Source organism: Passer montanus, unplaced genomic scaffold (genome assembly GCF_014805655.1).
Source record: "Passer montanus isolate IOZ18808 unplaced genomic scaffold, ASM1480565v1 scaffold2, whole genome shotgun sequence".
Classification (NCBI taxonomy): domain Eukaryota; kingdom Metazoa; phylum Chordata; class Aves; order Passeriformes; family Passeridae; genus Passer; species Passer montanus.
In genome coordinates this window covers 9,184,133-9,199,874 of record NW_024366591.1, presented here as the reverse complement: position 1 = coordinate 9,199,874, position 15,742 = coordinate 9,184,133, and the positions used below count along the sequence as shown (strand labels likewise).

Sequence of the window (15,742 nt, the reverse complement as noted above, 5' to 3'; positions counted from 1 at the left end):
CAGGCTGCAGCTGCCTACACATCCATGAACCTCCTCTCATCTTTCCTGCTTCCCACCAGAAATACTGGGGCTGCTGTGAAGATGCAGGGGGAAAGTCTGTGTGCCAGGCTCTGCTGCTGCCTGATCAGCAAGATGTGCTGAGGTAGCCTCTTTACCAGCTGCAGGTCCCAACCCCAGCAGCACCAGCAGCCTCTTCCCTGGGCTGAGCTGGGGCTGGTGCCAGGGGACACCCATACACCAGACAATCATCCAGCAGATCCTTCCTGCACACTCACATCAACACCTTCAATTTCCCCTAACACAAAAATGGCCCCTTTTTGCAAACCAAACTCAATTTCTCCACAGGGGTTGCTGTATAATGGCAGGGTGACACAAGGCAGAATTCTGATTTATGACTTGATCAGGGTGGAGCCCAAGTACCAACTGCAAAGGCTGGGTATACACGCTGCAGATTTGGAGAGGTTCAGGTACAGCATCTTGGCTTGCAGCCCTGTTGGCATCTGGTCTCTCCATGCACAAGTGTGGGACATAATTTCTGAAGTGAAGTTTTGTGGTGGTGTGACTGGGCCCTATGGTCCAGCACAGCCTTTTTTTTAAGGCAAGGAGAGACCCTCCCCTGCATAGCTCTATAGCAGTGTGGGGCAATTCTCTCACCAGTGCACTGGTGCTTGTCAAATAAAAATTCAGACACTCTCTGTGGCTTCAGAAGCACAAGAAAAAAGGTAAGTGCATGAGACTAGCATGAGGCAGGTGCAGAACAAGGAAAAAGAGATTTGCCTTCACCCAACACATAATTAAGTGAAGGAAAGCTTTGCTGTTGCACCATGTGGATGTGAAAAGTTTAGAAGAATAAACTCATGGAAGAAAAAAATCCCATCAACGACTGTTAGCTATAGAAACACTGCTTCCATCTCAGGAAGTCCTTGAGCCTCAAATTGTTGGAGGATGGAAAGTCTCATGAGGAAATATCATTACAGGCTTTTCCTATTTAGACATTTTTCTTTCTTCTACTAAGGCAGCTGCTGCAGGCAGGCTTCTGGGGCAGAGGCACCTTTGCTCTGACTCACTATGGCTCTGGGGAGAGCTGCAAGGTACATGGCTCAGGCTCAGCTGAAAGATGGCAACCCTGTACCGTCCTTCAACATCACCTGTGCTACAGATGAGTTGACAAAGGGCGGAAGATGCAGCATTTCTTGTAGCATCTGCTCACGGCATGGCTGTCTTCCTCTGAGCTGCATGGGGCTTGTCCAGCCTTCACTGGAGGGCTGAGGAGAACCACAACCACACTGCAGGCTGTGGCACCCAGCTGGGTGGAGGAAGCCTGCTTCAACTCCCTAAGGGAGCTGTAATGCCTCTGCACTGGAAACTTGGGGGGTGCATGCATGAACTGCAGAATGAAAAGTCTCCAGCATTGCTTTTAACATCAGGAGCTGATCAGCTTCAGAGCACCTTCCAAGAGAGCGTGTCTCTACAGTTTGAGATTTGCTAGGATATGTATTTCCAAGTCCTACAGGCAGATGTGCTTGTCTATATGTTATGTACACAGGAGGCACTTGCAGGTGATGGCTCTCTCGGATCCTCAGCTGTTTTATTCACCGTAGCATGGAGGGAAACACCAAAGATCAAAGCAAATGAATGCAGTCTGCAAACAGTTGTGCTGGGGCAGCGGTCCTTGCCTCTTCCATCAAGCATGTCACAGGTGTCAGATGAGCCTTGGCCTCACTTTTCAGTGTCCTGTTGAGCTGCCAGGGGTGCCACAGACACCTTCTCTGAAAGCCTTTCAGCCTTTCTATCCAGCCCATTGTTAGTGGCAGGGACAGGCTGCTCACACACCACAGTGCCACAGGTGTCACAGCACTGCAGGGTTTGCAGAGGCACTGCTCCAGGCACTCACAGCTTCATTATCTGTGTGGCTTTGACAGCTTCCAGCCCAGCCAGTTGTTCTCTGGGCACAGTGAAGGGCAAGGGGGAAAAGCTCAACTTCATTAGGGGAGATGAAGGCACTTAAAAGTACCCGAATGGCAAGGATGGGAACTTGCAATTGCTCTTACACTTATATTCCAGCTAAATTGTGATTTATGTGCTTAGAGAGCTAGTAGTTGCACTTCTGAAGGCCAAGTAGGATAATTGTACTTGCTTCAACCCCACTGAGCAGCTGCCTTTCTCACCTTGCCTCTGTCAGTGGGCATGAACAGGGACACACAAATGTGCAGTCAGAGCTTTGCTGTGGCACATCCATCCTGCTGCACTGGTGTGGGGATGGACCAGGAGCGTGGGAAGGCACTCTCACCCTTGCAGCCTTGTCTGCCAAATACCCTCTCAATGGGTGCTTCTAAGAGGGTCAGCAGCTCTGACACCGTGTGGCCCCGAGGCACCATGTGCTTTGGGGCCGGGCTGTGTGGTGCCTGCAGCCCCTAGGTCACTCCCAGGGAAGCCCTAGCAGCTGTCTTTGCTCCTGGTTGCCAGTCCCAGGAAGAAGGCAGTGTACTGGGGTCATCCTGAGGCTATCCCCCAGCAGTGACACTCTTTCTGCCTGTTGCTTTTCACATGCGCTGTACAGAAAAGGAGAGGAATGAGGGAAGAAAATTATTCTCTCCAAAGACACTATGCTATGTCCCTCTGCAGTGCCCCAGCACTCCCACTGTGCCACACAAAGCTGGGGTGTAGAACTGCTGTGCTGCCACATGGCCTTCCAATCTCCAAGGACAAGTGCCTCCTCACTCTCATATTGCCAGAGGTCAGGATGCCACAACTTAAGAGCAAATAGCCCAGTTTGTCTGCAAACCACTTCTCCCTGCAGCTAGGTTGCTTGCTGGCCTGTCACCTGGGAAGGAGACAGCTTGTTCCCTCTTAGACTCAGGAGACAGCTGGGTTCCTTCTCAGGAAGCTCCTCTGCCACAATCTCACCAACGCCAGGTTGCACAGGGAGGGGCTGGAACACATGGCAGGAGTATCACACAGCCACCACTGCTCTGTCCCCTGCTTTGCTTCTCTGCTCCATTGCTGCTTTCCCAAAGTAGTGCAGATAGGAAACAAAAGGCAGCTGGACACGGCTGGGACCAGCACTTGGCTCTGCTTCTCTGCTCCTTCCACTCCTTCTGCCCCTTTGAGAAGGGAGGCATACAGAGCAGGATTCATCCCCCAGTGCGTGTCCCCTGCCATGGCACAAGACAACCTTCCCAAGAAGCTGCTGGGAAATCCCTGACCACCCTGGCTTTTCCATCATGCCAGAAACTCAGGCAAGCCCAAGAAGCACCTCTGCTCCAGCATGTATGTGCCCATGTGGGTATCCCTGCACACAGGTTCTTTCCCTCCACACCACAGCCATACCCCACGGTGGGAGATGGCACATTCAGAGTGAGGATCAAGCTGCAGGTGTAGATTGCAGCGGTCACCCCTGCATACACCATCTCTCCTGGTGTCCCACCAGTGCTACAGCTGATAGTGCCACAAGAGAGGAAGGCACAAAAATACCTTTTAAAATTATCATTTATCAAAATGGCCAGCACATCCAGCTTTGATAACAATGAGACTTCCCTAGCTCCAGGATAATTTCAGGATACCCTTGCTTCTGCACTCAAAACTCACAGTTAATTTGTTTTTAGGGTAGGGCAACTTGGGCAGAGGGGTGGGCAGACACCAGCTGGCCACACTGAGCTTTTGGCAGGTACATTTTGCAACCATCCCCTGAGCAGCCTCTTGGCTGCCACCACTGAAAGGCTGGCCAAGGTCTCCTGCCAAATTCTCCTGAAAAGTTAACTCTCAGCTACTCCATGAAACAACCTCTTCTTAGCACCACCAGCCTAGGTGGGTGAGAAGGGAGTTCCTCGAGTAGTGGGCAGGAGACAGGAATAATTACAATTATTGCTGTTGATCTTGATTATTAATTACGATTAATTGGTGAAGCAAGGAAACAGGGACCCACTGGTGCCTTTTCCTTGCAGTTGCTCCTGGCCCTGGCAGGAGCTCCTTGGCCCCAGGGTGGTGGGTTACCCACTCACCCACCCACTCTGCTGCCAAAGGACGTGATGTGCTGAGGGCTGCTAGGATGGCAGCAGGGTCAGCAGGGAGCTGGGGGGTTCATGATAAACCCTCTGCACGTGGCTCCGCTGCTGCTGCTGCTGCTGCTGCTGCTGCTGCTGCTGCTGCTGCTGCAGAGGCATTTGGTGGGGTGCAGAACTAAAGGCGCATGCAAACATTTGGGGTGCCATCAGAAGAGCAGCCTACAGCTGCTGGCCAAATGCAAATCCCTGTGGACACCAGTCTTCCATCAGTGACACGAGCAGACCTTTAGGCCACAGGTGGGTGAGGGCAGCCCAGCTCTCCTTTCCTGTCTGCAGTTGCTGCTACCTGACACAGAAGATGCAGAAGAGAACTATCCCACCATGCAAGCCTGCTGTCACACACACACAGGAAGGTGAGGGCCCTGTTAAATTCCCAGGATGGGACCAGAAGTGTCTTGTGTGTAGCCAGGGCTTGTGAGAACGCGCAGTTAGAAACAACCAAGTCTGGTGGCAGCCTGGGAATGGTCACTTGGAAGGCACTGGCAAGGGCTGGCACACATCCACAGCAGCATGGAGACAGCACATGTCCTTTTCGACACACTCTGGAGCAAGTCACCCCTTTCCTGAAGGAATATGCACAAAGGCATTGGGCTGGGGGAGCCAGGGGCTCCAGGAGCTCACAGGCACCTGGGAGGGCTGCAGGGAAGGATGCATCCCTGCTCCACAAGGACTTCTGTGCCCACAGAGCTGAATTGTGGCTGCTGCTTGACTCAGCTGGCAGGAGGCAAGGGGTAAAGGAAAGACACAAGGGTGAGGGGGAAGAGGGGAGACAGAGATAAGGAGTCACTTACCCTCACTCCCATGAACCTGTCCCTCAGAACGATCCATGAAAGCAAGAACACAAAAGCTTTGTTGCAGCAGAACAACACGGAGACATCCGTAGTGTTTATTTTCTTTATTGCATGTAAGTAAAGGTAGTTTGTGAGTGTCCAAAGAACACCAAAGGGTGCTGCCTTGGTAAAAAACACCTTCAAAGTCAAGCCATTGTCTCCAAAAAATCGGCAGCACTCCCTAAAACAAGGAGAGAAAGGCAGTGTTATTACATAAGCCAGTCACAGTCTGCAGCAAATATATGGCTTTTTTTGCTCCTCTTCTTTTCCTTTGGGGAAAGAGAGACACACACCTTAAAGAGGAGAAAAAAAAGTTTCAGCTTCTGCTGCAACAGCCAGCACCTGCATAGGATACAAACAGGCAAGGGCTGCAAACAAGGGAGGGGGCTGCAAAGAAAGCAAAGGGAGAGGTGACGACAGGAGGTGAAATCTCACTCTTCCCACCAGCCCCTTCACAGGGAACATCTTGAAGCAGTGTGGGGCCATCCTCCTCCCTCCAGCCCTGTGGGCACCAGGATGCTGAGGGCCCAGGGTTGGCAGCAAAGCTCCCAGCTCCCCGCTCCTGCTGAAGCCATGGGAAGCTGGTGCCCATCTGATCTGCTATGTGGGGCTTGGAAGAAGCCTTGCAGGAGCCCGGGCTGGGGTTTTTCCACCCCAGGGGAAGGACCTGGCTCAAATCTCCAGCAGCATCAGGGCAGGAGCAGGAGGGGGCAGCAGGCAGCTGCCTGCTCCCCCTGAGGTGAGAACATGGCATGGTAGCACCTGGGGACATGCTGGAGCAGCAGTGGGGAGTCAGGAGCTCATGGCCAGGCTGGGGATGCTGTGAATCCCTGAGCAGGTTCAGCCCTGGCACAAAGAGCAGAAGCACCAGCAATCTGTCTGTGTCCTGAATGTAGCAATGGGACACAGGAGGTGATGGGGTGCAGCTTGGCCCTGCTGGCAGGGCTGGCATGGGGCTGCAGGGCTGGGGGGAAACCTGCCTGCAGCCTGTGCCCGCCTGGCAGCAGAGCTGCACGGAAATTCAGTACCACAGAGAAGGAATGAATCAGCCTTCTGGGGCTGGGGCTGGGGCTGTGGCCAGCAGCCTGCAAGGTGTGTGTGGGGCAGCCAGCACAGTGCCCTGGCCTGCACTGCCACTGCTCACTTGCAAACCTGCAAACTCCCCGGGGCCCTGAAGTTCTCTAGTGGGGTGTTCTGACAAAACCTGACCAGAATTAAATTTCCTGCTGACAATGATGGACGAATAGTTTTTCACTGCTGTCATGAATTTCAAGCTGTTTGTTTCCTGAGACTGGGCATGTAAAGATCATTATTTGGATACTGATGAAAGCATTGTTTTGATCTACTTTCCCAGAAGACAGGGCTGTACCAGATGAATACCTAAAAAACCCCCATCCATTCTTTCAGCCTCATCAGATCTCTGCATCCACAAGTCTGTATCAGCCTACAGCCCCTCTGCTACAGCAGGTACAAGACTGCAAGGTAGAGGAGACACATTTTTTGCGTTTATTGGGTTTGTTGCCTGCCAGTCCTTTGTATCAAATCATAGCTACGAACTTGCCTATCTCTGGATGTGATGACCCTGTACTTTGGCTGCTGTACATGGACTCTTTCATTTGAGCTGCTGGTTCTGCATTGTGTCCCTCAGTGTCCCTTGTCCTCTGCAAGTCTGCCTGCTGGCAGCAGCCTATTCCCTGCCAAACCTGTTAACTGCCTCTCAGAATCAGTAGAAGAGTTGCCCATCTGCGCTGCAAACCACAGCTCGACTTCCCACCTGCTGGAGCTGTGCTGGGCTGTTCAGGGATGCTCACGACCCTGACAGATGCTGCCTGTGCTCAGCAGGATCCATTCTCCCCTTCCACAAACACTACACCCACTTCAGGTCTGGCCTCAGTCCTGCACAGCACTGACTGTACCAGACACCTGCCACAGGGGACACAGGACATGCAAAAGGAAGCAGAGACACACTGAAAAACTGGTCCCAAACTTCATTAGAGGCTTTAACCTGCTTCCTAAGACACCATGTAGGGTTTCACTGCCAGGGTGTCATAGGCAGCTAGCCTCATGCTCTGAAAACAAAAAAACACAGGCACAGTTACAATTAAACGACATGAAGCAAGATTAGTATGAGAGGAATAGGAAGGCTGTACTCAAATGAAAGGACAAAAATGGAATTTATGTTGGGATTCATCCTGGGGAAAAAAGTTCCTCCTGCCAAAAATCTGTTCCCCACATATAGAATTGGCTATCACTATTTCATATACAGTAGAAGCATGTGCTTTTACTGTCTTGTGGGCTGAGTCTTGTTTAGTGAATACCACTGGATTCCTATGGCATCACAGCCTGGATTCCTGAAGCACCCAGTGTAGTGCCATGCTGCCCCAAAGGACAGCCTTGCCCTGACATGGACCATGACCCCGAGCTGCAGTGCCCACTTCAGGAGGCTCTCTTTGCCCTATACAGTAATAATGTACAGCTTCCTTTTAGCTGTTCTGGCTGGCTTCACCAAGCATGAATTACTTTCCACAGACTGGTTCCAGCTTTCAAAGGAGACCTCCTTATGGCAGAGATTTCCTCACCCAGCACAAAGCTGTAGGGAAGCTTCTCCCTGAGGACTCCTAGGGCTGTGGAGAGTGCTGCCAGCCATGCACCCACATCCACAGTGAGCCCTGTTGTTCCAAACAGGGCACTCCTGCACTTTGTTGGGTTAGATGGCTGCCTTGGACCTGGCATCTTCAGTGAAGTATGAGGAGCATCAGGAAGAATGTGGCATATTTTGTGCACCAGAATGACTATGTGCCATACAATAAACATCTCAGAATTAATTGTCTCCCCAGGTTTGCCAGTGCTTACTGGGAAAACTGATTTTTCCTTGGTGCTATAGCACAGCTTGTGAAGCCATACCAGGAAGCATTTGATGAAGAGAGTTTTCAGTGAGTAGTGGCAGATAAATGGTTATGGGAAGCAAGGCAGGACTGTGGTATAACCTATGCTGTAAGCTCAAAACAGTCAGGGATGACTCCAGAAAAAGCAACCTTCAGCTTAAATATTTGGACAGAACATTTGAACACAGCTGTTCCTGCTGTCCACTGATTTCTGGGCCCGGCACAGACACAGGCACATCCACCCAGTTAACCCCCACATTGTGTTAAAAGAGAAATTGTCATCTTAGACTGACCAAACCTATTCCTGATCACATTACCTGAAATCCTATTCCTGCTGCTCTCTCTTCCTCCTCAACCCAAAAGCTGCTTTGGCACTCTCTTGATGATACAGTTTTGCTTGCTGGGAGCACCCGACTTTGCCCATGGAACAGTGGGACTTGGGGTGTGAACAACTGCCAGAAAGGCTAAAGGGGATATAGATGCAAAGCTCAGGTGTGCCCTGGCCCTGTGAATCCCCAGGTCATGCTGAGCAGAGAAGCTGCCCCTCTGCTGAGATGATCTCCCCTCTAATCTTGAATCCTCCATGTGAGGAGTAAATTCCTGCAAGTGCCGAGCTGTGTGCAGGTAAGGTGGCAGCACACAGCAAGGAGCTGTGGCATTGCAGGGTGTAATGCTGCGTTTTTGAGATAAATGATCTTCCTGCATTATTTTCCTCAATTCTGTCATCATGAGCTGGCACTCCATTGTAATCACAGCAATTGGTTTACAATATAAATGCAAGGCATTAACAAAGGCAACAGCCCTTGTTAATGTCTGTGTAAGACTGGAATGGAATGTCAGAGGAAGGAGACTGGAAGGGAAATGTGCTGGCTTAATTGCCACAGTAGCAATACAGAAAAGTTTGCTTCCACCTAGAAGTGTCACATCCATGTTCAGACAACCTGAAGGCTGCTAGAGTACTACAGGAACTGAGGTAAAAGATACTACAGAAAAGCCTAAGGCACAGCAATCTTTTGTTTGTGTCTTAACTCTAAATTGTTTGTTGGTTTCTTTAGCTTTCATGTACTAGGTCTTGTTTTTCACACTCTTTTTAGTGTGTACCTTCATTAACCCAGCAAATGGCAAATTAGCTCTACTCCATTAGGCAAGTCTCCAGCACAATATCTCCGTCACTGGAATCAAGCATCCCCAGTGAAGTAAATCAGAAGTCATCAGTGCCAAAATTCTATGCTAAGTAAGAGTTAATTATATTGAAAGCAGGTGTTGCATTGAAATAAAACTTGCAAATGAAATATGACAGTAAAGCTCCACTTTTTCCCCACTGAGTTAACAATTATGTATTTAACACTATTCACCTTCCACTGCCTGTTTTGTCTTTAACCATTGCTAGGCAGTCGTGATGTTTCCCCACTTCTCTGAACCTCGTGCAAATGAATTGATAAAATCTTGCCAACACTGAGACAAATGCTTTTTCCCCTATTCTGAAAAAAGAAAATTCTACCTATGAGAAGAAAAGGTAGACAAGAACGAGAAAAAGTACAACACAGTGTGTTGCCCCAGGGCAGGGGTTTGGTCTCCTGATAGTCCCTGCAGAACAAACCTATGCCAAAAAGGTTTGTAAGCCATTGAAACTGCCATTACATCTTTGGAAAATCTGCAGTAAAGTAGAAAATTTCTGGGAGTAATACACATCCTAAGGGAATACTTTGCACAAGCCAGTTATTTATCCTTTCCAGACTGTTAACTTTTGCTAGAATTTTTTCATTTTCTCAGTGCTTATACTGAAGCCTCTTCCTCCAAACCAGATTTGGATCTGCTGTTGCTCTTAGAAGGTAATATTATTTCTTTGTAGACTGTGCTTCTCACTTTGACCTTGCAAGGTCTGTACCTGCAAATTGAATTTGGCTAAATTGCTTCTGATTTTCAGCAGAGTGAGCATCACCTCCCTGGAGCACAGCAGAGCCACCACTGTGCCAGTGAATCTGTCTTCTTGATTAGAGATTGGCAGGCAAAACATGTTTTGCTAATCCCTGCACCAATTAGGCCTGCATGGATAAATAATCTGCAGATGTGCAACAGTCCTACATTTTCTGCTCAATGTACAAAAAAAAAAAGACATGGACTAAAATGTCATGCCATGTCTTCTGGGAGGACTTGCAAGCCACTTGTAGGAAGCAAAAGAAAAGCAGACAGACAAGATGTTTTGACAGTAATAGGAAAGAAGGAAACTAGACTCAAGTTTAATTTCTCCCAGCGAAAAAACCCCACAAGGATGTTTTTTGTAATTCATCCTGTTGGGACCACAACATCTCTCATGCATTAAGCTCACAAGTGGAGGTAAGTATGACTGCTGTACAGATGAAATGCAAGTTATCTCAATATATTATTCCACAAAGAAAGATGTGTTCTTTTCTCTCCAAGAAAGTAAAGATGTGTTTTGCAGAAAAAAAGATCATGCCTCCAGCTTTGCTTCTTTCCCCTTTGAGCCAGCACTGACCCAATGGGTAGCCATGACAAAATAAGCCTCTGAGGTGGGTAGATTTCAAGGCAGTGTACGAAAAGGGTGAGCTATGAAAACCCATTTTACAGATGTGCAAGCTGGGGCACAGAGAAACAAAGTCCCTGGGTGCTTTAAAGCAGCAGGATGAGTGCTGCCTGTTGATTGCACCTTCAGAGAGATGGGGATTTGCTTTTCCTGCATGTTTCTTTTATAGCCAGCTCCTGTTTCTTATCAAGACAGTCCCTGAGCGCCTTTTTCCTGAGTCACTACAGGTTCACATGCCAGCAGAACAGTTGCACGGAGGCTCCTGTGGTGTGTCCCAGATCATAAATGCTGTGAATAAACCTGCTAGCCTCAGCACTTTGTGCAGAGATGCCCGGGACTCCTGCCATGGCTTTTCTTGCCCCGCTGCTCTGCGGCTCCTGCTAAAAAACCTGTGTATCCCTGCCTGCAGCTTTGCTCAGGAAAACTGCTTCCAGGTGCTGGGAGGGCACAAGTTTCTCCTCAGCTTCCATGTGGCAGAGAGAGACCTGTCCTGGGTGTGCTGGTGTGCCTTGCCTGCTGTGCTGCCTGCAGTGCCCACTGAGGAATGCTGCAGCCAAGGACCTGTTGCTCCTCAGAGATGTCTGTACTTTTCCAGTCTGTCTGTCCATGCTGGGAACTGAACTAGGGCTGCAAACCCTGGCTCTTCAGTCTTGTTATACTCCTCCTAATGGGAATGGCAGCACTGCAGCCCTGGAGGTAACATCAGCCCCCAAGACAGCACTGGTTTCTGGAGACGGATACAAAGGGTGGCTTATCTAAAATACTCTAATGGCTTTTTAATGCCCATCATCCCATGCATATTTTTCTGTAAGCACATTATTAAATGCAAGATATTACCACAGAAGCCAATCAAGCATCCAGCTGCCACTTTTAAATGTCTGTGCCTGTGACTGACTTGATTACTTGTTTCTACACTTAGTTTAGGGCTGGTGTTTTGCCTTTGAAGTTTTATCTGTTCTAGGAGTTTCCAGCTCATTTGCAGAAAATACATTCTGATAGGCAATGGAATGAGAAAATTGTCTTCTCTTAAATTAAAGAAAAAATAAATGAAATAAAAAATCCACAGACTGACCTCTGAACTAGAGAGACAGAAGCAATTGGCTTTGCACTGCACATGTGCCATACTAGACATTTGTACAATAAATGGTCCCAGGAAATGCTTAGCTATGGATTTACATAATAGACCAGAATGGCTCCAAAAGAAGCAAATAATACAAATCTTACAAACCATCTGAATACACATTTTGAAGACAAGTCTTAGAACAGACTCAGAAACCTTAATGAGAGACTGTTTAAACTAACATTTAAATAAAAAGCTTTAAAAGAACAAAACCAAACCACATTTCAGAAAATGCAGCAAGTATTCCTTGCAAGAAGAAGCTTTTAATGTGACAAGATACCTTCAGCAGTCAGGCAGCTGAAATTATCATGAATTATCCAACATTTTCTGCCTTTAGACCCCAGAGATACCCACAGCCTGAAGTACTTTATGCTCGTCTAGACAACCAGCATTATACAAATAAAATGTAAGACTGTTGCTATGTGCAAGCTCCAAACACCCACAGACCAGGCAGGCATCACACTTGAACATAGAAATGAGCTTTTTAGTCACATTCAAAGATTGATTTTTTTTCTGAGCCCATGAGAATTGCAACACTTGACTTGATCTGGTGAAGCACTCAGGATTGGCCTCAAATCTTTGTTAGAGCCCACCAGAGCAGTGGCCAGGAGGTACTCACACTGCACCTTCCCCTCCACAGCAGCAGTGCCTGAAGCTGAAAGGGGCAGGAGGGGAATGAAAGCCTCAAAGGTTCCTGGAGGTTGCTGGCATGCCCACAGTGCAAGCAGAGGGATAGCTCCTGCTGGTGTTTGAGACGGGGCTGGAAGATGAGCTGGAGGGAACTGACCCATTTGCACAGTGGGGTGTGATGAAGAGTATGCAGGGACCCAAACAGACCACCACTCCCAAATGGAGTATGGGAAAAGGACTGTCAGTTCCAGCAGCACCACGTACAGCCAGGCACAGGCAGCCAGGGCAGGGTGTGAGGAGCAGTTAATGATCTGTATGGAAGCTAATGACAATCCTTAGGGAGCTGCAGAGCAAGCTGAGAAAATGAGCAGCACCACATCATCACACAGCATTTACTCAGGAGTTCAAAAAAACTCAAGAATGAAATAGGGAATTCATAACAGGACTCTGTAATTCCCTTAAAACAGCCTTCTTGCCCAAAGCAAATCCCACATTGATCCTTTAAATCCAATTTGTGCAGTGACTATGGTTGGCCATAAAATTTGAAGATGGCCATTGATTGCTAGGCAAATTCTGCACCTCTTTCCCCTCCTGGGTTCATCAAGGAGCAACAAGGACATGGAATGCCCTGTTCAAGGAGCATGCTGGCACAGCCAGATGTTGCAGGCACTTGCAGGTATCTTCATCCCAGGAGATTGGCGTGAGCAGATGTCCTTAATGCCTAAGCCCAGCAGGAATGCTTCTGCTTGTACCATCCACCTAATGACTGCTGCCATTCTCCAAAGCAGGATGCTGACTGCTTGCAGCAACTGAGTGCTGATGAATTCAGACCATCCTGAGGATCACCTGCTGCACCAGTCACATGGAAGGGGCCTGGGGCTGCTGGGTCTCCAGAGGGACATTCCCCTAAAGGCTCTTGCTCCTCACTTTTATCCTCTGCAGCTGCAACTAGAAAAACCCCTGGGGCTCTGCCTGCCTGAAAGGAAGGCCTCTCACCCCTGCAGGTGCAGCTTCTGGACAGGGAGCAGCCCAGCACAGCTCCTCAGCATCACCAGCCTCCTCAGCTGCCTGGGCCCAGCTGGGGGAGCACACCCCAGCCCTGGGGAAGGGCATCCCAGCTGCCAGAAGATCTGCGTCAGGGCCTTTTTCCTTGCCCATGCAGGTGGGTGTTGCACTAAGGAGCAGGGACTGTGTTTTGGGTGGCATGGGAGGTGCACTGGCACCAAAGCCACAACTAAACTGTGTCCTGCATGGCCCAGTATGGGTTTGCTAATGTTCGCCTTTAAAAAAAACAAACAGTTAATCCAACTGGTTTTTGGAAGGAAACCTGAACCACAAACCCACATTATTTTTAATGTAACCCAAGTAGTTTAGGCAATTTTCTGCAGATCCCAGCAGTTTGGATATGTTCGGTGCGCCAGCTATGGCCAGGCTATTACCCTCAGGGCAGGAGCCCAGCAGGGAATGCCGGCTGGCCAGGATAGCTCAGCGCGGGGGGCTCAGGCAACCTGGGCAAGCTATAGTGATTTGCAGCTAGCTCTTTTGTGATTTCAGCTCTTTCAACTTACCAGGTGCTGCCCTAGGTGCTGCGCAGCAGACGCAGAGAGAGAGGGAGAAGCGCTGTATGGGTTCCACAGGGTTCTTTTATTGGGGTCTCCGCGAAGGGTCCAGTGACAGCTCTCCTCTCCCAAACTGGGCAGAGTGAGGGGTTTTTATACCCTACAGGGGTTTTGAAAACTGTCCAATAGTAAGGGTCAGGGGAAAGTGACCTATGGGCTTACAGGGAGATAGCAGGGTCCGAAAGGCGGAAGAGAGGGGCTTCTAAAGCCTTAGTCATGCTGACTTTGGCATTTCCTAGTTCAGGCTTCTGATCGCCAAGGAGGCCGTGCAGGCCTTGTGCTTGCTACATTTGGAGAGGCACCTTATGCAATGCTTCAGTACTTCATTTACTGAAAAGATGAAAAGCATGGAAAGCGTTCCATGGAAAGCTCTTGGAAAGGGTACCAGGAGGCTGAATTTGCGGTCCATAATGACGGTTTATCACAAATTTTCAGTGAGAGCTTGGACAGTCCCCCAGCCAGCCTGTCCCCGCTTGGCAGTGGGGTATGAGGGTACAGGCCCGCTGTTATTTCCCAGGGTTGTGTTGAGGTAAATGCAGCCAAGCATTTGTGCTGCATTCGGCGGGTGGTGAGGGACAGCATACACAAACTGAGGCAGAGAAAACCTAAACATTAGACTCTCAAGGCTTTGACTGCCGGAGTCAACATCATCACTGCTCTCCATCATCATCCAAAATTTCCATTGACGTCAGTGGATGTTCTGGGTGTGAAAGGCCTGCAGACTCTGAAACTGTGCAGCAATTGCTTGTGGATATCTTAAGCATGGTCTGATGTGATTTAAATCCAGCTTGTCCTCTTCAGCTGTGACCTGAACCACTTAGTACTTTTTGGAACAGTCAGTAGGAGAAACTGGCCACCTGGCCTTCTGAAAATTAGCTTTTTGTAGTGGTTGGCATAGACAGACCAAAAAAGTATGCAAGAACAAAATGCTTTTCTAGTATTTGCTGTCTTGGCTTCTGTGCTCTGCTGATACAGAAGTACGGTGCCGATAGGAGTGGGAGCAGTGCTGCTGTGTCTTGGGAGAAGGAACAAGAAGCAAAACAAGAGGAGAGAAATATCTCAGTGATAAAATTGGCTATGCAAGCACCCTGAGACAGCTGTTACTGAGATACATATATATATATATATACACCCTTAAAATTTCAGAATGCATCCTCTTGGCTATGCAAGCACCCTGAGACAGCTGTTACTGAGATACATATATATATACCCTTAAAATTTCAGAATGCATCCTAGAAAGCAAAGTCAATAATGACCTTAAAAACTCTTCTATGTGACTGCATTTAATTTGCACCTTTATGCCTGTGGATTGTAAGAGAGACTTTGTGTGGAGATAAGGCTCCAGCTGGGCAAAGCCCTGTTAGCCCTTGCTGCTGGCACTGTCAGCCTTGGGCCAAGGGCATAAACTAATCAACTTCATAGCCTATGCAGCAATTGTTCAGCACCATGATTGGATACTGGGGATACAGGAAGGCACGTGAGTCAGGAGATACCAAAAGACACACCATTAATTAGGCAGCTAGTCTGTGAAAATAAAGAAAGTTACACAAAGAAGAAAGCTGAGAGTTTGCTGGCATAACAGAGAAGCTGACACTTACAATGTACAATCTGCCCCTAGATGCATTAAGTAAACGGGATATAGAAAGGAAATAATCTTTCCTAAATACTTGTATTTGTGGTCATTTTTAGAGTACCTCCTCTCAAGAACAGGTGAATCTTTTCTGTTTGAAGTTTGTTTGCCTTTTTAGTTGCACTGCTGATGTCCATTTAACGCAAACCCTGAGGACTCTCTGCCCTGTACTCCCTTACTTTTTGTCCTTCAGCAAAGTCATCCCAATCTTGCACGCAGCAGCAGAGCAAGGAGGAGACCATGGAAGTGGAGTGAGGAGGTCTCAAGACTCTGTGATGGTATCTACCCTCATCTGAGAGCCTGACTGAACAGCACCTTTCAGAGCACAGCAATCTTTGAAAAGCAGCCTCTGAAAGATTGAGAATTTCGGCAGTCACATGAGGTGAATGAGTGCAGATAATGAGTTTGGAGCCAAAAGG

The 15,742-nt window shown here is 48.6% G+C and overlaps 1 protein-coding gene across 2 annotated transcripts in view; it reads right to left on the bottom strand.

Moving 5' to 3' along the window:
* The window catches only part of SLC35F3 (solute carrier family 35 member F3), a 173,577-nt gene that overhangs the window by 7,907 nt on the left and 149,928 nt on the right, over nt 1-15,742 (bottom strand). For both annotated transcript variants that reach the window (XM_039707720.1, XM_039707721.1), the window contains one exon: nt 4,856-5,075. In XM_039707720.1, the coding sequence (XP_039563654.1) occupies nt 4,856-5,075 (220 nt within the window). The remainder of the gene's footprint in view (nt 1-4,855; nt 5,076-15,742) is intronic.